Source organism: Salvelinus alpinus, chromosome 3 (genome assembly GCF_045679555.1).
Source record: "Salvelinus alpinus chromosome 3, SLU_Salpinus.1, whole genome shotgun sequence".
In the NCBI taxonomy this organism is placed as follows: Eukaryota; Metazoa; Chordata; class Actinopteri; order Salmoniformes; family Salmonidae; genus Salvelinus; species Salvelinus alpinus.
In genome coordinates, this window is record NC_092088.1 from 51407909 (window position 1) to 51432790 (window position 24882).

The following is a 24882-nucleotide window of genomic DNA, read 5'->3' on the forward strand; positions in this document are numbered from 1 at the left end:
CACCTCCAGGTTGTGTAAGGGCTATTTGATCAAGAAGGAGAGTGACGGAGTCCTGCATCAGATGACCTGGCCTCCACAATCACCCAACAGCAACCCAATTGAGATGATTTGGGATGAGTTGGACCGCAGAGTGGAAAATCAGGAAATCAGGAAAATCAGCCAACAAGTGCTCAAAAATATTTTTGGGTCAAAATATTCTTTGGGAAGAAATGTCTTCTCGAACATGTGAACTTTCATGTGCCTTAATAACAAACTTGTATGACATCTGTTAAATTACGAGCCTTGTTGGTTAAGCCACAGAAAAAGCAAGCAACCTTCCCAATAGCCATGATTGGCTGAGATAATGAGTGGGCTGGACATGCCGAGAGAGGAGTTCGGATTGGTCTGCCATATTGAAGCGGTCTGTTTATTTGAGCTGGTCAGTCTGTCTTGGTAAACCTGTCAAACGCTGCTTTTTTAAAAATGTATTGTGTAGTGGAGCTGCATAAGTGTTGCTCTCCATTTTCTGGAGGAACACATTTTGAAATCAGTGGAATTAGAGTATGATAGCTAAAGAGATGGAGAAAACACCTGTGTCCGGATTACATGTTTAAACTAAGGGCAACCGTGGTATAGCATTCCTGACAGGGAGACACGTCCATGATGCATGTTGATGTATGCAGACAAGATAGTCTAGCGTGAGCTAGCTACATTTTCATATATTACACGTTTCTAATTTTAACAGAAAGTGGTTTCATTTCAAGCTCAAGTGTACTGTTAGCTAGCTAGCTAACGACAGCTGGCTGGCACCCTAGCTGACATTATTATTTGTTTCCCAGAGCCGTTTGCTTTTCTAGTTAGAGCCTAATGTTAGCTAGCTAACATTGGACCTGGTTGGTTAGCTCCTAGCGCTGTGGCATTGTTGCCACTTTGTTCATTGTTGTTTAACTAGCTAACGTTAGCTGGCTACCTAGCGGACGTTATTACTTGTTTGCCAGAGCAGTTTGCTTTTCTAGTTAGAGTCTAATGTTAGCGGGGTTGGCACTTTGTTCATTGTTGTTTAACAAGCTAGCGTTAGCTGGCTGGCTCGTTAGCTAATGTTACATGACGTGTGTACTACACCCATTGAATATGACCTATGTCAGTAAACATCTGCAAAAAGTGTAATGAAATTGTTGCCAGCAGAGCTGGTTAGGCTGTTTTCATGTTATCCAGAAGTAAACAAATCATCGGCCAGAGCGTCAAGTGTGCGCTCCAAGAGCGAAACAAGATGGGTGGGGCTAAAGCTTAAGAGGGTGTGAACGATGCTGAATGGGTGTAGACAAAGCAGAGCTCTTCACTAGATACCAAAACATTCAAAGGCGATTTTCTCAAAAGTGTGTTTACATGTTGATCAACTTTCAAAGCAGAATTACTTTCCCATTGTTCCTCAAATGCAGTGTATGATATAACATTTCGTAGCTATGAGTCTCTACTTTTACCCAATGTAAAAAGCACCATTTCGCTACATAAGACCGAATCCAGGTGGTGAGTAACATATGTGGGAACTCCTTCAAGACTGTTGGAAAATAATTCCAGGTGAAGCTGGTTGAGAGAATGCCAAGAGTGTGCAAAGCTGTCATCAAGGTAAATGGTGGCTACTTTGAAGAATCTAAAATATAACATATATTTTGATTTGTTGAACACATTTTGGTTACTACATGATTCCATATGTGTTATTTCATAGTTTTGATGGCTTTACTATTATTATTCTACAATTTAGAAAATAGTAAAAATAAAGGAAAACCCTTGAATGAGCAGATGTGTCCAAACTTTTGACTGGTACTGTATGTGTGTCAAATGAAGTGAAAGTAACTGTTTAAATGTGATGAATCCCCTCTGATCTAGTTTGACCGTCAGCAACACTGATGGTTATAGGTGGGTAAATATTAATCCCAGCCATAACCCTGAGTGGAAAATCCTAATGTTCATTGTTACTTTACTTCAGTAAGCCCTGAAAGCTATTTTATGTCTACACACACACACACACACACACACACACACACACACACACACACACACACACACACACACACACACACACACACACACACACACACACACACACACACACACACACACACACACACACACACACACACGTATAACTGAATGCCGCTTTCATCTGATGAAGAGTATGCATTTGAATTCCTAATTGTACATTGTTACCAAAATATCCACTCTGACATGTGGGTAAAGAAAAACGTTATGGTATACAACCTGACAAGAACCCAAATGAACCCAGCTAAAGGGCACACAGTAATGAATGAGCCATGGATAAAAAAATGTATGGTTTATACATTGTTAAAACATATCTTACGGGTTCCAATGTCAGAGGACAATGTATACTGTATCAGCGAGCATGGAAATATGTTTTGTGTACGTTCTTTACCAATGGACATGGTGCAAACATACATGGATTGCAAAATTGTATCCAAGCATAAAAAAGGCATCCAAAATACAGCAATCCATTTACAGCCCTTGAAATCTTTCCTTGTCTCCAATTTCAAAGACATTTCATCAGATTGGCTAGACTAGTGGCTCCCGAGTTTCGCAGAGGTCTAAGACACTGCATCTCAGTGGAAGAGGCGTCACTGCAGTACCTGGTTTTAATCCAGGCTGCATCACATCCGTCCGTGATTGGGAGACCCATAGGGCAGTGCACAATTGGCCAGGCTAGGCAGTCATTGTAAATAAGAATTTGTTCTTTCCTGACTTGCCTAGATAAATAAAAACATTTAAAATAGTGTACCATTTGTCTTATGAAACATTAATCTTCATGTGGCAACCCAATCCACATCCATTTAACTTCAGATTTCTCCATGAATCAATAAAACCTAAAAGCATTTATTTATTTTTTACAAGGAGAGAAACAATAAAGACAGTGGAAAGCAACACCCAAACACATTCAGCAGCATGGCTGCCTGGCTGGAGCAGTCAGTGGAAGTGCAAAACAAATACATGTCAGAAGAGCGGGTGAACAGAGGAGAGGATGAGAAGAGATGAGAGGCTGGAAAAGATACATGTCTGGGCCCTGGGTAAAGCATTAGCAGCCATAATGGGAAACTTCCCTATCAGACAAACAGCAACAGTACTAGAGGGAAGGATGGCTTCACTGGTAAGAAGCAGGCCATGCTACAGACAAATATCACAATCACCACTATATGCTATAATGGCTAGTTGACACAAACTGATGTTTCCTTTGTTGTAGGATGATGGAAGGTTGAATATTTTTGCATGTTCAAAAGCATGATACTGTATCGAGCCTCTGTTATGGGATTTGCTTTCAGCCAACATGCGCTAAGCTTATCCATACACACAAGTCGTCACAGTATCATATGCACTGACATTGAAGCTGTACCATAATCTTGTTTTTGTAATCTCCTATATCACTGTGTCGGAAGAATGGTAAGGGTCAACAGGGTAAATTCAAGAATTGAATTCCTAATTGAAAACAAGGGGCCCTTTGCATTAATAGATGGCATTTAGATTGATTCCCTAAATTGATTGAGTTTAAATGAAATTGACTCAGGGTTTACTCACAGTTCCAAGCAGAGCTGACAGGATTCAGGAGTTGATCCAATAGTCCATAGCAACCTGAAAGTCTTATTCTTTTCCTGACTGGGCCCTTGGGGTTCTGTACCCATAACACAGTCCACATTCACATAGTCTCAGAGGAACAGGGTCTGGTGGAACTGGCCGAGGAAGTATTGGTTGTGATCAGGACACACTTTGTTCCTGTAGCTAAGGTCCAGTGGGCTGGGTTTCAGGGTACTTCCAAGTTTCAGGTCATTACACGGTTTAAAAGTCGTCTCGAGCTCAGTGATCTCCATAAACACATACCACCTGAAGAAAGAGAAGACAAGAGAAAAGGTTGGACCATGGTTGCTGCTATTGAAGTGGCTATAGCAAACCTTATTGCCTCCTTACTATGGTGACACCCCCAGATATAGTACATTCAAAATAGCTTTAAAAAGACCAGGGAATTCCATGAATACAGTCATGACCTGGACTCCACTGTTTGCTTGTCAGTCAAAATACATGTTTCTCTTGCTCATTGTTTGGGCCTGACTCAGAGGAAAAGTCTTCATAAAAGAGATGAACAAACTAATAAAGCTACTTCCTGTGTACACCAGGAGTGGGTGTCTGATTGAGTGAACTGTACCGTAGAGAGAGATTGTACTATGCTAGACTGTGTGGGTGAGAGAAGGGAGGGTCGAGGATAGAGAGAGGAAAAGAGAGAGAAAGAAAGAGAAGTGGTGTAGTGTTCACAGTCACGAGTGAGTGTGTGTGTGCGCGTGTGCGTGTGCATGTGTGCATGTGTGTGTTATTCTGTTCCTTTGTCTGCACTGAGACAAACCCCTTTGTTCTAGCCCACACAGTGTGGAAAAGCAAAATATGAAAATTTCAAGAGCTATTAAATCGCTAAGCATGCAATCTAATCCCACCCACGGCAGAATTTCAAAACAGAGTGAGGAATAGACAATCAGTTATGCTATCTCTCAACAATAGAAACATTGAATACTAAAAATGTTTTACATGACAGCCAAGCAAAACACATATACAGTACAATGCTGTTTTTATTATGGCATCTACACAAAACACATCCAGTTCATTACATATTTGGAATTGACAGTATTTCATTCCAATGTGCTCTAAACGACAAAGTATTGCTACACATTGTTGCATTTTGGAATCTGAGCGCCCAAAACAAAGCATTGACAGTGGCGTTACTTTATGGCTCTAGCAGTGTACGAAGGAAAAAGCATGGCACTGAGTGCCTACTCACTCCCTCTCGCTCTCCCAGCCCCAGAGCTCCTCTACCCACAAGTGGAAACACAAAGCCAGATTGTTAGCACCCGGCCACTGAGACAGAGCAGAGGTGAGTCAGTGAGCTTAGCTGGAGAAGCCTTCTCATACAGAGTTGTGATGGGAAAATGGGGCCTCTAGGAAAAAGGGAAGAACTATTGTGCAATGTCAGTTTTCTACTGATTCAAAATAATGGACGAGAACCTGGGACAGATAAGGAGCTTCTATTGGGTTACATGATAATGATCACATTCAAAAACTGCTGACACAGATTATACAAACAGTTACTTATCCCTGTTGATGGTACATGACGTTCACTGTTCATTGGCTTACTTTAGCGATGCACGATATATCGGTCAGCATATCGGAAACGGACAATATTAACTAAAAATGCCAACATCGGCATCGGCCCGATGTCTAGTTTAAAGCCGATGTGCAAAACCGATGTCAAAGCTGACGTGCATACCTACAGTTGAAGTCAGAAGTTTACATACACCTTAGCCAAATACATTTAAACTCAGTTTCACAATTCCTGACATTTAATCAGAGTATAAATTCCCTGTCTTAGGTCAATTAGGATCACCACTTTATTTGAAGAATGTGAAATGTCAGAATAATAGTAGAGAGAATTATTTATTTAAGCTTTTATTTCTTTCATCACATTCCCAGTGGGTCAGAAGTTTACATACACTCAATTAGTATTTGGTAGCTTTGCCTTTAAATTGTTTAACTTAGGTCAAACGTTTCAGGTAGCCTTCCACAAGCTTCCCACAAAAAGTTGGCCGAATTTTGGCCCATTCCTCCCGACAGAGCTGGTGTAACTGAGTCAGGTTTGTAAGCCTCCTTGCTCGCACACGCTTTTTCAGTTCCGCCCACATATTTTCTATAGGATTGAGGTCAGGGCTTTGTGATGGCCAGTCCAATACCTTGACTTTGTTGTCCTTAAGCCATTTTGCCAAAACTTTGGAAGTATGCTTGGAAGACCCATTTGCGACCAAGCATTAACTTCCTGACTGATGTCTTGAGATCTTGTTTCAATATATCTACATCATTTTCCTCCCTCGTGATGCCATCTATTTTGTGAAGTGCACCAGTCCCTCCTGCAGCAAAGCACCCCCACAACATGATGCTGCCACCCCTGTGCTTCACGTATGGGATGGTGTTCTTCGGCTTGCAAGCCTCCCCCTTTTTCCTCCAAACATAACGATGGTCATTATGGCCAAACAGTTCTATTTTTGTTTCATTAGACCAGAGGACATTTCTCCAAAAAGTACAATCTTTGTCCCCATGTGCAGTTGCAAACCGTAGTCTGGCTTTTTTATGGCGGTTTTGGAGCAGTGGCTTCTTCCTTGCTGGGCAGCGTTTCAATTTATGTCGATATAGGACTTGTTTTACTGTGGATATAGATACTTTTGTACCTGTTTCCTCCAACATATTCACAAGGTCCTTTGCTGTTGTTCTGGGATTGATTGGGACTTTTCGCACCAAAGTACGTTCATCTCTAGGAGACAGAAGGTATGACGGCTGCGTGGTCCCATGGTGTTTATACTTGCGTACTATTGTTTGTACAGATGAACGTGGTACCTTCAGGTGTTTGGAAATTGCTCCCAATGATGAACAAGACATGTGGAGGTATACACTTTTTTTTCTGAGGTCTTGGCTGATTTCTTTTGATTTTCCCATGATGTCAAGCAAAGAGGCACTGAGTTTGAAGGTAGGCTTTGAAATACATTCACAGGTACTGTCAATCTCCAATTGACTCAAATTATGTAAATTAGCCTATCAGAAGCTTCTAAAGTCATGACATAATTTTCTGGAATTTTCCAAGCTGTTTGAAGGCACAGTCAACTTAGTGTATGTAAACTTCTGACCCACTGGAATTGTGATACAGTGAATTATAAGTGAAATAATCTGTCTGTAAACAATTGTTGGAAAAATGACTTGTGTCATGCACAAAGTAGATGTCCTAACCGACTTGCCCAAACTATAGTTTGTTAACAAGAAATTTGTGTAGTGGTTGAAACACTTAGGTGGAGTCATTAAAACTTGTTTATGTAAACTTCCGACTTCAACTGTATATAACGTAGTTAGATGACATAATGACACCACGAAAAATACAGTGCAGAACAAAAGCAGACACAGAACAAAAGCATACACAGAACAAAAGCAGAAAAATACTAAGCGCACACTTCCAACAACTAAACAAGTTCTAGTCGAGCAGTCATTTGAAAGAGTAAGAACATTTCAGCGAGACAACTCAAAGACAAAATCCCTTAACACCAAGATAATGGAATTCATTGCCCTTTGACAATCAACAGTTCTCTGTTGTGGATGATGTTGGCTTTCGCCGACTGGTTGAGCACCTCGAGCCCCAGTACACACTACCAAGTAGGCGCTATTTTTCAGATGTTGCCTTACCGGAGTTACACAGTATTGTTGAAATGCACATCTATGAGCTACTTGCTATGGGTGTCACTGCTATTAGCTTCAGAATTGACATTTGGACCAGTGATGTCAGCCCCATGAGCATGCTGAGTATGACAACACAGTGGGTCGACGAGGATTTCGTACTGAGGAAAGCCGTATTGCATGCTCAAGAATGTGCTGGCTCTCATTCCGCTGCTGCCATTTCAATGGCATTTGAGAACATGTTTGAAACTTGGAAGCATGAACACACTCCTAGCGCCATTCAAACAACTGATTCGAAAAAATAAGCTAATCAACTGTGTCATGACGTTGCCCTGTTGGGTGAGGTTTATGACCCCCCCATAAATACATTTCCCCCTTTTCTCTCCACTCTACAGAATAGACTCTTGGAAAGCCCTTTGTTAACATTGAGAGAGTATGGTAACATCAAAAGGTTGGGGAATAGAACAAGATTTCCCTTTCTCAAGCAGTTGAAAGTGTCAGTTGGTACTTAAAGAATATGATGTCAAATCAGTTGGTGTCTGGGACATTATATCTGATGATAGGACGACATAACTTGTATCTTGGGAAGTCTACACATTCTAGTTATCAGATTCACATGGAATTGTTGTGCAATTTAAATTTTAAATATGAAACTATTTGTGAAAAGATTAAATGTAATTTTAGCTTCAAAATGAGAGAATTGTTTTCATAAGTAAACTATGCTCACTCAGTGGCCACGCCCAAGGAAACAGACATTGGTTGAGAACTATGAAACACGTCCTTCTCTCCCCCAGTACAAAAGCCCGTTGAAGTCAACCATAGTTCCTGATGACGTGAGGACTGGTGTCCATTCATTTAAAGGGCTAATTTCAACTACAACTTAACATTTAGTTCCAGAAATGTTAGGACTTTCGACTAGAACAGCCAGAATACAGTGTGAGCTGATTGTGGCAACTTGGTATGAACTTTGAACGATTATTCACTAAATAAGAAGTGATACCTCCTAGATGTCGAGTTATCAGCTGCAGCTGAAAACGTACGTGGCCTAGGAAAGGACAGACAATCTCCTAATAACGGCATAATAACGGTACTTTAACGTATCTGCTCTATAACACTACAATCAGAAAGATTCTTCAAAGGACAATGGCGATCTCTGCTGGGTAACCCGTCTTCCATCTCGACCCATCTATCGAAGCGCAGCTCAGTGTAAATATATCTTGCATTTTCGTTTTCCGAATAGGTGGTTATTAGAAGGCATAAGATTCTGTATTTACGGTAGCATAGCTTCTCAAGGTCTGATAGAGACCCAATCCCTTTGTCCCTCATTCTTCCCACTCTTTCATTCAAACCCAACCCCCTTCCTTTGTGTAACCAGCCGTCATATCGGGTTAGCACTAGGGGCTTCTCATGACGTGATTAGTAATTGATGTATGATCTTTCCTGTGTATATATGTAATTCTGTGTAATTCTGTGTGATTATTTAGGTATTTAGTAAATAAATAATTAAATAATTAATTAATTGCACAATAACAAGCAAAGCTAAACATGATAAAACATTTCCCTCAATCCTTGATCACCACGCTGTGCACAGTAGCCTGCAAGAGTCCAGCAGATACAGTAACAGGAGCCCCACACTGACACAGGACCATCACTGATGGCACAGCCCCACCCCCTGACCAGGTCGTGCACAAACAAATCACCTTAGAGAAGCTGTCAGTCAAATATGAATCATAGTGTATCCCGGGAGAAATGGCTCTGTAAGTGATCTCTGGAGCTGGAAAGATAATGCTGCTTTAGCTTTCTACTGGACTTTTACTAACGTTTCTTCACTATGATATTATTTACAGACGAGGAAGGGAATGAAGTAAAGCAGTACTTGCAATTGAAAAATATGTGAATATCAATGACCAACTATTATCTGGGGCTAGATCAGTCACATTACCCTAACGTGGAATATCGCTAAGCGTACACTATGTCGGGAGTTTTTCAGGAAAATAATAAACCAAATGGAGCTAAGCGCAGGCAAACCTGGTAAGTCTGCTTTCCACCAGACACTGGGAGATGAATTCACCTTTCAGCAGGACAATAACAATAAACAATAAAACACAAGGCCAAATCTACACTGGATTTGCTTACCAAGAAGACGGTGATTGTTCCTGAGTGGCCAAGATACAGATTTGACTTAAATCTGCTAGAAAATCTATGGCAAGACTTGAATATGGTTGTCTAGCAATGATCAACAACCAATTTGACAGAGCTTGAAGCATTTTGAAAATAATAAGCAGATAATGGACAATCCAAGTGTGCAAAGATTTTAGAGACTTAAAGAGAAAGACCCACAGCTGTAATCACTGCCAAAGCTGATTCTAACATGTATGTTAGAATCCTTACAGTGGGAATTCTTGGAGTGCATTCGGAAAGAATTCAGACCCCTTGACTATTTCCACATTTTGTTACATTACAGTCTTATTTTAAAATGGATTAAATAAATGTTTTTCCTCATCTACACACAATACCCCATAATCACCAAGCAAAAACAGGTTTTTAGACATTTTAGCAAATGTATTCAAAATAAAAAACTGAAATATCTTATTTACATAACTACTCAGACCATTTGCTATGATACTCAAAATTGAGCTCAGGTGCATCCTGATCCATTGATCATCTTTGAGATGTTTCTACAACTTGATTAAATCCACCTATGGTAAATTCAATTGATTGGACATGATTTGGAAAGGCACACACCTGTCTATATAAGGTCCCACAGTTGACAGTGCATGTCAGAGCAAAAACCAAGCCATGAGGTTAAAGGAATTGTCAGTAGAGCTCCAAGACAGCATTGTGTCGAGGCACAGATCTGGGGAAGAGTACCAAAACATTTCTGCAGCATTGAAGGTCTTCAACAACACAGTGGCCTCCGTCATTCTTAAAGTTTGGAACCACCAAGACTCTTAGAGATGGCTGCCCGGCTAAACTGAGCAATCAGGGAAGAAGGGCCTTGGTCAGGGAGGTTACTAAGAACCCAATGGTCACTCTGAAAGAGTTCATCTGAAGATGGGAGAACCTTCCAGAAGGATAACCATCTCTGCAGCACTCCACCAATCAGGCCTTTATGGTAGAGTGGCCAGACGGAAACCACTTCTCAGTAAAAAGGCAAATGACAGCCAGCTTGGAGTTTGTAAAAAGGCACCTAAAGGACTCTCAGACCATGTTAAACAAGATTCTCTGGTCTGAGGAAACCAAGATTGAGCTCTTTGGCCTGAATGCCAAGCATCACGTCTGGAGGAAACCAGGCACCGCTGATCACCTAGCCAATACCATCCTTACGGTGAAGCATGGTTGTTGCAGCATCATGCTGTGGGGATGTATTTCAGAGGCAGGGACTGGGAGACTAGTCAGGATCGAGGGAAAGATGGAGCAAAGTACATGAGAAATCATTGATGAAAACCTGCTCCAGAGCGCTCAGGATCTCAGACTGGGGCGTAGGTTCACCTTCCAACAGGACAACAACCCTAAGCACACAGCCAAGACAATGCAGGAGTGACTTCGGGACAAGTCTCAGAATGTCCTTGAGTGGCCCAGCCAGAGCCCAAACATGTCTGTAGAGACCTGAAAATAGCTGTGCAGCGAAGCTCCTCATCCAACCTGACAGAGCTTGAGAGGATCTGCAGAGACTAATTGGAGAAACAACCCAAATACAGTTGTGCCAATATTGTAGCGTCATACCCAAGAAGACTTGAGGCTGTAATCACTGCCAAAGGAGCTTCAACAAAGTACAGAGTAAAGGGTCTGAATACTTATGTAAATGTGATATAAGTTTGCAAAAAACATTTTTTTACCAGTTTTTCCTTTGTCATTATGGATTGATGAGGACTTTTTCTTTCTTTAATCCATTTTAGAATAAGGCTGTAACATAACAAAATGTGGAAAAGTCAAGGGGTTTGAATACTTTCCGAAGGCACTGTGTGTGTGTGTGTGTGTGTGTGTGTGTGTGTGTGTGTGTGTGTGTGTGTGTGTGTGTGTGTGTGTGTGTGTGTGTGTGTGTGTGTGTGTATATACTGTATATATATATATATATATATATATATATACACACACACACACTCTCAACCTGATGCAGCACTCCATCACTCTCCTTAATTCAAAAAGCCCTTACACAGCCCGGAGGTGTGTTGGGTCATTGCCCTGTTGAAAAACAAATGATAATCCCACTAAGCGCAAACCAGATGTGATGGCGTATCGCTGCAGAATGCTGTGGTAGCCATGCTGGTTAAGTGTGCCTTGAATTCTAAACCAATCACAAACGGTGTCACCAGCAAAGCACCATCACACCTCCTCCATGCTTCACGGTGAAAACCACACGTGATGATCATCACTTCACCTAGGTTGGAACCAATAATCTCAAATTTGCACTCATCAGACCAAAGGACAGATTTCCACCAGTCTAATGTCCATTGCTCGCTTCCTATTATTGGAGTTCTTTAGTAATGGTTTCTTTGCAGCAATTCGACCATGAAGGCTTGATTCACACAGTCTCCTCTGAACAGTTGATGTTGAGATGTGTCTGTTACTTGAACTTTGTGAAGCATTTATATGGGCTGCAATTTCTGAGGCTGGTAACTCTAATGAACGTATCCTCTGCAGCAGAGGTAACTCTGGGTCTTCCTTTCCTGTGGCGGTCCTCATGAGAGCCAGTTTCATCATAGCACTTGATGGTTTTTGTGATGGCACTTGAAGAAACTTTCAAAGTTCTTGACATTTCCGGATTGACTGACCTTCATGTCTTAAAGTAATGATGGACTGTCGTTTCTCTTTGCTTATTTGAGCTGTTCTTGCCATAATATGGACTTGGTCTTTTACCAAATAGGGCTATCTTCTGTATACCACCCCTACTTTGTCACAACACAACTAACTGATTGGCTCAAACGCATTAAGGAAAGAAATTCCACAAATGTACTTTTAACAAGGCACACCTGTTAATTGAAATGCATTCCAGGTGACTACCTCATGAAGCTGGTTGAGAGAATGCCAAGAGTGTGCAAAGCTGTCATCAAGGCAAAGGGTGGCTACTTTGAAGAATCTCAAATCTAAAATATATTTTGATTTGTTTAACACTTTTTTGGTTACTACATGATTCCATGTGTTATTTCATCATTCTGATGTCTTCACTATTATTAAACAACGTAGAAAATAGTACAATTGAAAAGAAAAACCCTTGAATGAGTAGGTTTGTCCAAACTTTTGACTGGTACATACGTATATATATATATATATATATATCTTCTGTATATATACAGTGGGGAGAACAAGTATTTGATACACTGCCGATTTTGAAGGTTTTCCTACTTACAAAGCATGTAGAGGTCTGTAATTTTTATCATAGGTACACTTCAACTGTGAGAGACGGAATCTAAAACAAAAATCCAGAAAATCCCATTGTATGATTTTTAAATAATTAATTTGCATTTTATTGCATGACATAAGTATTTGATCACCTACCAACCAGTAAGAATTCCGGCTCTCACAGACCTGTTAGTTTTTCTTTAAGAAGCCCTCCTGTTCTCCACTTATTACCTGTATTAACTGCACCTGTTTGAACTCGTTACCTGTATAAAAGACACCTGTCCACACACTCAATCAAACAGACTCCAACCTCTCCACAATGGCCAAGACCAGAGAGCTGTATAAGGACATCAGGGATAAAATTGTAGACATGCAACAGGCTGGGATGGGCTACAGGACAATAGGCAAGCAGCTTGGTGAGAAGGCAACAACTGTTGGCGCAATTATTAGAAAATGGAAGAAGTTCAAGATGACGGTCAATCACCCTCGGTCTGGGGCTCCATGCAAGATCTCACCTCGTGGGGCATCAATGATCACGAGGAAGGTGAGTTATCAGCCCAGAACTACACTGCAGGACCTGGTCAATGACCTGGAGAGAGCTGGGACCACAGTCTCAAAGAAAACCATTAGTAACACACTACACCGTCATGGATTAAAATCCTGCAGCGCACGCAAGGTCCACCTGCTCAAGCCAGCGCATGTCCAGGCCCGTCTGAAGTTTGCCAATGACCATCTGGATGATCCAGAGGAGGAATGGGAGAAGGTCATGTGGTCTGATGAGACAAAAATAGAGCTTTTTGGTCTAAACTCCACTCGCCGTGTTTGGAGGAAGAAGAAGGATGAGTACAACCCCAAGAACACCATCCCAACCGTGAAGCATGGAGGTGGAAACATCATTCTTTGGGGATGCTTTTCTGCAAAGGGTACAGGATGACTGCACCGTATTGAGGGGAGGATGGATGGGGCCATGTATCGCGAGATCTTGGCCAACAACCTCCTTCCCTCAGTAAGAGCATTGAAGATGGGTCGTGGCTGGGTCTTCCAGCATGACAACGACCCGAAACACACAGCCAGGGCAACTAAGGAGTGGCGCCGTAAGAAGCATCTCAAGGTCCTGGAGTGGCCTAGCCAGTCTCCAGACCTGAACCCAATAGAAAATCTTTGGAGGGAGCTGAAAGTCCGTATTGCCCAGCGACAGCCCCGAAACCTGAAGGATCTGGAGAAGATCTGTATGGAGGAGTGGGCCAAAATCCCTGCTGCAGTGTGTGCAAACCTGGTCAAGAACTACAGGAAACGTATGATCTCTGTAATTGCAAACAAAGGTTTCTGTACCAAATATTAAGATCTGCTTTTCTGATGTATCAAATACTTATGTCATGCAATAAAATGCAAATTAATTACTTAAAAATCATACAATGTGATTTTCTGGATTTTTGTTTTAGATTCCGTCTCTCATAGTTGAAGTGTACCCATGATAGAAATTACAGACCTCTACATGCTTTGTAAGTAGGAAAACCTGCAAAATCGGCAGTGTATCAAATACTTGTTCTCCCCACTGTATATATATATATATTTTTAATTTGAGTTATTTAGCATATGCTCTTGTCCAGAGTGACTTACTTAGTGCATTCATCTTAAGATAGCTAGGTGGTACAACCACATATATACTGTATATTTGATATGCTATATATGAGCACATTACCAAGCAGCCAACCTGCTTGCACAAATACCATGCAATTACTGTAAAATACAAACACCATCTTGCCTCAATGAATTGAATTAATTCTACCATTCATTTGTTCATTCATTACAATATCTGAAAAAATATTACAGTAAGAGCATTGGTATCATGAACCTGATTATGGTAACAATGTGTACTATAAATTTACAGCATTATACTGACAGCAGAGTTGCCAGCAAACAACTGTAATTGTATAATACAGCTGTGTTGCTGTAGTGATTACAGTATGCTACAGTATAATGCTGTATTGTATAATACCACTGTTTTTCTTACTGTAAATAATTTTACAGCATCCCTGCTGTATAGAAAACATACAGTATTTAGTTGGCAACTCTGATGTCAATATAATGCTGTATATTACAGGGAAAGATTTTACAGTGTAAAGTAGACACATGCTATAGGCCAGAATAATTACTCAATTTGCCCATTGACTAAGAGAGAGGACATACGCCAGTCATTAAGATTGTACAGTATGTGTGAGGTCATCGTGTAGCACTCCTCTGTGACTTGATCATTCATTCATACTTACTTACAAAAACACAGCATCAAGTAGTGCATAAGCCATGCATAGCCTACACATAGCAGCCAAAACATTGGTTGGAAAATATTTCAAAATAATGTGACATTTTAAATGCCGGTGTTGGATTACAAATGCATTGTAGGCTTCTTAGTTAATGACATAAGACAATGTTGTATTTTAAGGGAAGTGTCTTGCTAGTTGCTCCACTACGAGGCATCTTTAAGCAGAAAGAGTTAAAAAGGCTATTCCACGTACATGTCGATATATTTCTGGGATGCAGGATAGGAAATCAAGCTATAGGTTCACAGAGAACAGCTGATCTTATGGTAAGGTGTTTAACATTCCTTGTCACTAACATCTGTGGTTGTGGTTTCTAGACATACTGAACACGGATGTGTGGGGACGTTTGAGGAGGTTTTGCCAAGTGGATGTGTGGAGATGTGCCTTTGAAATGCTAATGCTAGATACATATTCATCACAGATATTGCATTTCATGTCATAAATGACTGATCGATTTAGAGTGTGGATGGAAGAGGAAAGAACCTCAACCAATGACTCCAGAGATCCCCACCCTTGAGTTTTAGGGGACCAAAAATTACACTTCTAGGCCACAGCCAAGGCGGGACCAGGAACCGGCAAACATAATCATTACAATTACAACTCAACGTATCCTCCTACAATGTGGGGTCCAACTTTATCAGAACACTTCACATGTTCATCATGCTGAAAAATAAACATTACAGTTATTTAACAATGATGGGAAATACATGGTAACTAGTGTCATAATTATTTTACAATTTAGTAATTTTGCATACGCTCTTACCCAGAGTGCATACATTTTTCGTACTGGTCCCGCGTGCGAATCAAACAACTCTGGCGTTGTAAGTGCCATGCTCTACCAACTGAGCCACACGGGAATCATAAAACAAACTGTACTTTACAGTTTCAGCTACTAGGAGGCCATTCAAGAACTACGCGGCACCGTCATCTTTTAAAATGTTTCAAATGAGCTTCTCACAGCTGGGTTTCATGACTGCTTAAGTTAAGTTTTAAAGAAACAGCTCTTTGTGTTAGCTTGCAGACGGGCACAGTAAAGAGAAAAGACACTTCCTTCTCTCCCTCAACATTTACTCACTGTAACCACTTGCATTCCCTATAAATGAACATCCTCTCCACTGAGTCAGATCAGGACACATCAAGTTGTTTAATGATATCTGATGTACAACACACAACAGTCAATCACAACTTGTCGATGTGGTCATCCTGTTGATGACCTTGCTCTCTGTGATGCTGCTATAAACTGTCTATTACAGTGATCTTATAGCAAGGCCCAATGATGATAACAGAGACAGAGGTTTTGTAAGGCAGTGCACTATAACTGACACATCCCAGTCCCACATCCCACAATCCATATAAGGAGCATGGGCAATTCCATTCCCACACAGTTTATCATTATGATTACAAGGAAACGTTGTGTGTTTTTTTGGAAAGCCAACCTCCTCCCACAGCTTTCACTACAGGGAAGTGAAAGACCAGGCATAACTCATCAACTTGGTTTGCTCTAGTGTGACTAATGCACTGTAACATGCAAACTCAGGTTGATACTTCATTGTGTCATGTTTCCTCTCCCCCGGGGACAGATTTAGCCTATGCACATGCACACAAGTGCATACAAGGTCTCTCTGCCTCTTCTCTCTCTCTCCATTTTACTTTCTCTCACCCCAACAGGCCTCTTAGCAGCAGAAGACTTCTTAAGCATCCTACTTCAAGGACACAAGGCAGACTAAATAAAATATGTAACAACATTCTAGAGCCTCTTAACTTCATCATCCCAATTGTAATTACCCAGCTGCTCACAAACAGATGTATGGTAGCAATAAGCTCAGATGCACCCTTCAATCTTAGCTTTAGTAGAACACACACCAGGGTGGTTTGCAATTGTCAGTCAATCCATATGGTCTGCAATATATGCCAAATGAGCCAAGTAGGAGCATACTACCAGGGGTTGAAACATAAACCGGGTGGATTGTATCAGCACATGTGGGTATACAGGGCAGTTAAAAATAAACTGTACATTTTCTATGAGATTTCATACATTTTTATATAAGCCAGCGACTTTAACACTTCCTGACAATACTATGCAACTCAATCCTTGCAAAGATTTTAATGAACGAAACCCAAAATCTTGCAGCATACTCCAAGCAGAATATGAATAATGAAAGATGGACAATGTAGCCTTTGTTTATTTCCCTGCGATTTGCAAACACAGTGAAGTGAACACGGCTTCCCAGTGTCCTCCCTATTGATGGAATGGTAAACAGTTCACAGCCAATTCCCACTTCAGATTAGCAGGAAAAATGGCTAAATTGACCTCTATCTAGACTAATTCTCCTCAGAGATGGACAATTCATCCATATCCACTCCCTCTCATCTAATCTCTCCCTCTCATCCATCCCATGTCCAACTGCATACCTGATGGGACTGTAAAGGCTGCAGGATTAGATTTTATAGCTGTAATATAATTGTGCTTCTATGGCAACCATTGCCATCTGCCTGAGGAATAATTCAATCTGAATCTTTTCAGCAAACAATGTCAGAGCACGGAAGTGGATCTTGACATTCATATAACAACCCTGGGCAACCATGGGCGTGTTCAGTATGTGTTCTAGTGTATGAACCTAGTGAACAGAAAGAGCAGTGATACCTTTACTCTCAAGATAATAAAAACAAGTGATTCATTCAACTACACATTTATTTAACCTATTCTGTGGTGTCAAATTGGTGCCGATAAAGAAAAGGAGATGAAGAGATACTCACGCATTGATTTAGCCAATGGTTCAGCCTTACTGAATGTGGTCACTGGTTACTTGAGTCAAGATGAGGAAGTACATAAGCTTAGTACATAGGTTCAGTCAATGCTAAACCATTTTGAGTGAACTTAAACCAATAGTAACGCAAGATTCTAATAATCTGAACTAGTACTTCTGCTAAATTATTTCAATTAGCCCTTCCTTCCTCTTCCTTGTAAGAGTAGACACAATATATTGAATGCTGAGGAGATACCAAACCGTTTGGTAAAATGTTTTATCCAATCAAAAGCATAAAGAGTAATGTTGTTACTCCATGGGAATAGTACGTATTTGTAAAGGTCCAAGTTACACACAAAATACACATACAGTATAAACTATGCCATTTGTTTGAAATGTCTGTCTTTAACTGAATTGCAATTCAGCAAAAGCCAAACCTGCGAAACACTGTTATTGAAGTGATTACCCACTACCCGGAATGTGAATCAGGACATGGAAAAAAGTAATCATGAAATGAATCATCTCCATTTGAGCAACACGTATCTAATCCCACCCCACATATCTCCAGGTCTGGAAAAAAGCCAATATATTATTCATCGACTTCTGGATGAAGCATCTGTTTATCAGTATAAAATGATCTAGCTTTATTTTGGTCATTTGATCAGGGATAGAACTGAAGGACATTACAGCACTGCTATTGTGAATGAATAACATCTATAATTCATGTGTGAGAATACTGATTAATTTGAATGTTAGGCCTATGTCACATATTGGACCAATTACTGCCAAATGTACCTCAGAGTCTATTTGCTGTTATACAGGCTAATAGGGTTTCTTCACATAAAACAGAGAAATGACTTGTTGCACATGGTATATCCTTTCAATGATGTGCCTTTGTTAAGAGGATTTTTAGAAAGGTATGTAAACAAATCACAGCACACATTCAATCAATCCAGTCCCCCAGAAACCTGTCTGAAAGGTTAAATGCAGGCTCCTGTTATGAACATGACAGGAGAATCAATATTACCTAAATGAAGAGCACACATAAATGTATTTATGCAATGGGTGGGTCTAAACCTTGGACACTGATTGGTTAAAAGCTATGACGTTGAAATGCCTTGTGTTGCCTCTCACTGTGCAATCCAATGTCTCATCAGCCCAGGCAGGGAAATGATAGACTTGATCTCCACTATAAAAAGCATCTAGACATTATCTCACATTTCTTTAAGACTAACATGTTGTTTTCAACAGCAGAGATTTGTATAAACCTTGCTGTCTATCTCTCCGACATTTGCAACATTGTTTCAATATTCAGATTCGATCTCCAACTGTCCCATAGTAATGGACGTGTAGGGTTCGTGATTCGGGCCGAGAGAGAGGCAGGCAGCATTTCTCAGCCAGTCGAAATCATGAATCAGCTGGCATAATTTTTATGGATATATACAAAGAAATGTCAATTGAAAAAAGGTCAAACGAAACGAAGTGCAGCTAGTTTGCAGTCTTTCCAGCTTCAGTTTGAAGTTATTGTGTTAGCTGTGTTGTTGGCTAGCTCCCCTAAACAACAGTGTCCTAAAGAGAGCACATTTTCTATGCCAGGCGAAATCGTGCCTCATAAGGTCATTGTTACGGATGTCTCCAAATAAATGTCACTGGAAAACAGCTTAAACAAATACAGCTACTGTTGTTATTCTGTCTGCACTGTTGGACTTGACTGTAAATTAGCCGTAGTTGGCTAGCTACAGTGGTTTGCGAAAGTATTTACCCCCCTTGGCATTTTTCCTATTTTGTTGCCTTACAACCTGAAATGAAAATAGATTTTTGTGGGGTTTGTATCATTTGATTTACACAACATGCCTACCACTCTGAAGATGCTAAACATTCTTTGTGAAACAAACAAGAAATAAGACAAAAAAACAGAACTTGAGCGTGCATAACTATTCACCCCCCCCAAAGTCAATACTTTGTCGAGACACCTTTTGCAGCAATTACAGCTGCAAGTCTCTTAGGGTATGTCTCTATAAGCTTGGCACATCTAGCCACTGGGATTTTTGCCCATTCTTCAAGGCAAAACTACTCCAGCTCCTTCAAGTTGGATGGGTTCCGCTGGTATACAGCAATCTTTAAGTCATACCACAGATTCTCAATTGGATTGATGTCTGGGCTTTGACTAGGCCATTCCAAGACATTTAAATGTTTTCCCTTAAACCTCTCGAGTGTTGCTTTAGCAGTATGCTTAGGGTCATTGTCCTGCTGGAAGGTGAACCTCCGTCCCAGGCTCAAATCTCTGGAAGACTGAAACAGGTTTCCCCTCAAGAATTTCCCTGTATTTAGCGCTATCCATCATTCCTTCAATTCTGACCAGTTTCCCAGTCCCTGCCAATGAAAAACATCCCCACAGCATGATGCTGCCACCACCATGCTTCACTGTCGGGATGATGTTCTCGGGGTGATGAGAGGTGTTGGGTTTGCGCCAGACATAGCATTTTCCTTGATGGCCAAAAAGCTAAATTTTAGTCTCATCTGACCAGAGTATCTTCTTCCATATGTTTGGGGAGTCTCCCACATGCCCTTTGGCGAACACAAACGTGTATGCTTATTTTTTCCTTTAAGCAATTGCTTTTTTCTGGCCACTCTTCCGTAAAGCCCAGCTCTGTGGAGTGTACGGCTTAAAGTGGTCCTATGGATAGATACTCCAATCTCCGCTGTGGAGCTTTGCAGCTCCCTCAGGGTTATCTTTGGTCTCTTTGTTGACTCTCTGATTAATGCCCTCCTTGCCTGGCCCTCTCTTGTCAGGTTTGTTGTGGTGCCATATTCTTTCCTTTTCTTAATAATGGATTTAATGGTGCTCCATGGGATGTTCAAAGTTTCTGTTATTTTTTTAGAACCCAACCCTTATCTGTGCTTCTCCACAAGTTTGTCCCTGACCTGTTGGGAGAGCTTCTTGGTCTTCATGGTGCCACTTGCTTGGTGGTTCCCCTTGCTTAGTGGTGTTGCAGTCTCTGGGGCCTTTCAGAACAGGTGTATATATACTGAGATCATGTGACAGATCATGTGACACTTAGATTGCACACAGGTGGGCTTTATTTAACTAATTATGTGACTTCTGAAGGTAATTGGTTGCACCAGATCTTATTTAGGGGCTTCATTACAAAGGGGGTGAATACAATGCACGCACCACTTTTCTGTTTAAAAAAATAATAATTAAACAAGTAATTTTTTTTACATTTCACATAACCAATTTGGACTATTTTGTATGTCCATTACTTGAAATCCAAATAAAAATCCATTTAAATTATAGGTTGTAATACAACAAAATAGGAAAAACGCCAAGGGGGATGAATACTTTTGCAAGGCACTGTAGCAATAGCAAGCAAGGGATAAGAACGTTCCCAGCCAGTATGGCAATTGGAACATTTAGATTGAACGACTGAGTCATGTTCATATACACAGAACAAAAAGACTGAACGACTGGGTCGGTCTCTGGCAACCGAACCAATGGAATGAACGACCAGCCGGATTGGGTAGCAACCCTACATTTGTGTCGGGACTATATCTTGTGGAAGGATGAAATAGTATATATAAATTCAGCAAAATAAAGTTTTTAATTAAAATATGTCAATCATTATTTTAATATGTTGGTAACCCATTATATAAAAGTGATAATGGCCGAGAAGCCAGGATTTGGAGGATATATTGGCACTGGTTTGCAGGCCTGAGACGAACACCCATGCCAATGTATCCTCCAAACACCGGCTTCTCGGGCGTTATCACTTAAATATACAATGGGTGGGTCTAATCCTGCACGTAGATTGATTAAAACCACATTCTAGCCGGTGCCTATTCCACAAATTACCACTGGCTAAAGCTATTACGTTGAAACGCCTATTTACTCTGTTCCATCTGACTGCGCAATCCACTGTCTACCAGTCCAGCAAGACAATTTATAAAGTTGATCTCCACTGTAAAAAGCATCTAGCCATTATCTCCCATTTCTTTTAGACTAGCCATTGGTTTTCAATAGCAGAGATGTGTATAAACCTTGCTGTCTGTTGCTCTGACATTGGCAACATTGTTTCAATATTGAAATTCGATCTCCAGCTGTCCCATAGTAAAGAACATGTAGGGGTTGGGAGTCGAGACGAGAAATACAGGCAGGCAGCTTTTATCAGCCAGTCAAAATCACGAATCAGCATAGTTTTTATGGATATATACAAAGTCAATAGAAAACAGGTGAAACTAAATGCAGCTAGTTTGCAGTCTTCCCAGCTTCGGTTTGACTTGAGTGGGTTAGCTGTGTTGTTGGCTAGCTCCTATGAAGAGCAGTGTCCTGATGAGAGCACATGTTCTATGCCAGGTGAAATATCGCATCATTAGCTAATTGTTATGAATGTCTCCAAATAAATGTCACTAGAAATAAATGTTTCCAAATAACCATTGCAATAGAACATTTAGAACGAAACGTTTGGGTCACGTCCATAACTATAGAATAAACATACTTAACGACCAGCCTGGCTTGGGTAGAAACCCTAGATTTGTGTCGGGGATATATATTGTGGAAGGATGAAATGGTATGAAAAATTCATAAAAATAATGTTTTTTTAATGACAATATGTCAATCATTATGTTAATATGTTGGTAAACCTTTGTATAAAAGTGATAATGCCCTCGAAGGTGGTGTTTGGAGGATATATTGGCATGGTTTGCCAGCCCTTGTAGAAACCCATGTCAATAGATAAATGTCAATAGATAACATATCTACTGCACCCCTACCAATTACATTATCGAGCAATTTCTTAGATACACAGCTAGAATATCTACTTTTAAAAGATGCACATGTCTCATACAGCATCTATCATTGAAGGTGGTCAAGGGTGAACCACAGTTGTGACATTAGGCAACCTGCTGCTGTATTGGGTAGCCTACAAATAAATATACAATGTGTTCTCTGCTCCTCGCCCCTGCCTGATTCCGTCTAAACCGGGTGGGCTAACCTCAACACCCTGTCCTTAGTGACGGTGTAAGATACTGCTGGTGAATGTGAGCTTCTGAAGGCTCAGAAAAGTGCCATTGAAACAGGTTTAGATCCACAGTTATCAAACGTTATCAATGAATGCATTCGTGAACATTCTTGGTGGTCGCAAGAGGAACGGGTTTGCTCTACGTACTGTGTAGACGTCGCCAACCTCGTATCATGCCAATTTAAGGAACTGCGGTACGCAAAATATTGAATTATTCATGTTGCATTCAAAGCTAGCACACAATATGCCTGCTGCATGGACAATATGAGAATAGATGTTTTGACATCTGCCATATATAAATGCGCTAGGCCTATTCACAGTGCTCGTTGACACGATTTGAATTGTAAAACATGATTGGTTGGGTAGGCTATATCGGATACATCTACATTAGAGAGCTATCTCAGAACTGTTTTTTTTTTTGTTCACTAGGCTCAGGCTGCTAGGCTCAGGCTGGCATATGAATAGAAGTGGCATCATCAAAGCAGATACATTCTTACCGTAGATATGTAGGAAATGTGATCTCGCAGCGTCTTGAGGAATTATATGGTTTATTGGCTGAGAAAAAAGCTCAGTATTTTTATTCGCTGGTGTTAATGAGAAGTGGATATGAAAATGAAGACTATCTTCCATGCCGCAAACCTCTTAGGAAAAGATGAATCTTGCTGCCCGGCCGATGATGCCGTAGTACAAAAGTCGCTATGAGCGAAGTAGGCCTGGTCCGTCCCACGGGGCGCATAGGCTACATGAATCTACGCCAGGCAGGTAGGAGAGAGCATCACAGCAGAGCGGCGCATCATCTACATCCCTCAATTCGTAATGATGATAGCTGCTGGACGTTCCATGATAATAATTTTCTCTATGATTCTGTTTTTCCTGTAAACACGCCTACGTATTGAAATTAAAGTGACATCGCACAAGTAGGCTACTAGCATAAGTGTAATAGGCCTAATATATATAATAAACAGGCGCGTGGCACATAGCACATAAAGTGAAGAGAATTAAAGTCAGATGATTTTCTCGTAGCCTAAATATGTCGTTTTTGTTTTATGTTTAGGCCTTTCTAAGGTGTTTAGCCTACAATGACTAATTCCTGAACATAGGCTACACACTTAATTATTAGCCTACACCGTTTTATTTAAAGGTTGATTAACGTTGTTATCTTGTTCGAGAATCACACAATAACTACGGTAGGCTATCAACAGAGCCATCTGCTGGTAAGAGAGAGCAAACAGCCTACAACACACACAAACAATGGATAGCCAACAGTGTGTCTGGGCCTAGGGAGGCGAAAAGTGATGGTTATTCTGGCTCTTTTCAGTGAGCCGGCTCTTTTGGCTCCCAAACGGCTCTTTAAAAAAATATGTTTTATATTGTTTCAAGGCAGTTTGCGATAGTTTGACTATGATTGGTGTTTAACTATTCTAATTAAATTATTAAATTAAATCATACTTAACCACAATGTATTTAAAAATGCATTGGTTTGTTATGAAAAAGAATGCTATTAAACATTTGCATTTAAAGTATAACTTTTTAATGTATATAAACAAAGTGCATATAAATCTAACCATTCAAAACTAATACAATCTGAACAGCATAATAGAGTATTGCACCATATCAGAAAAAATAATTGCAAAACTGCAGCATCCCACTTAAAACATTAAACTGGTGCCTCTTTTCTCTCCTTTATTGCCATGTTATAACCAGCAGCACACAGCAATGCTGACCATATTTTGCTTTTATGAGAGATTTGCATTCAGAAATGCAAGCTGCCTCACTTTCGAGGGGCTGATGCGGTTTCTTCTCAGTAATTATTTGTTCTGTTTTCGAGAAGACCCTCTCAGAGGGAACAGATGTGGCCACTATGCAGAGTCTCCCTGTCATGACTTTAGTAAGCCGTGGGTAGACAGAGGCCTTGTTCTTCCACCAGCTCAGAGGATCTGCAGATCTTTGAAGGAGGGGCTCTTCCAAATAGGATCAGACCTCCATTATGGCATCTGCTGAGGGATTCTTTCGTGCTGCATCCCCAGTTACTCTCTCGTCAAACAGCATCCAAACAGCAGACGTTTGTGGCACTACTGGTGGTGCTTCTGCTCCATCTGATCTCTCTTCTTCCTGTTGCCCTGGTGCCTGAGCCAGCTGACTGCTGGGGCTGTCCCTCCCTGCTGCTGAGGTTATTCTTTGAAGAGCCTCATCAATCGCCATGGCATCACTGAAGGC

The 24882-nt window shown here is 40.7% G+C and overlaps 1 protein-coding gene across 3 annotated transcripts in view; it reads right to left on the reverse strand.

Moving 5' to 3' along the window:
- LOC139570906 (receptor-type tyrosine-protein phosphatase epsilon-like) overlaps positions 1-23630 on the reverse strand; it is a 61106-nt gene extending 37476 nt beyond the window's left edge. Inside the window, exons 1-2 of one of the 3 annotated variants that reach the window (XM_071393222.1) lie at positions 23163-23299; positions 3562-3864 (exon numbers count right to left, since the gene is read on the reverse strand). In XM_071393222.1, coding sequence (XP_071249323.1) covers positions 3562-3679 — 118 coding nt within the window. In that variant the 5' untranslated portion in view covers positions 3680-3864; positions 23163-23299. Of the gene's footprint in view, positions 1-3561; positions 3865-23162 lie in introns of those variants that run through there. The other 2 variants (XM_071393221.1, XM_071393223.1) reach the window with 2 other exon arrangements.
- Positions 23631-24882: the final 1252 nt, after the last annotated feature.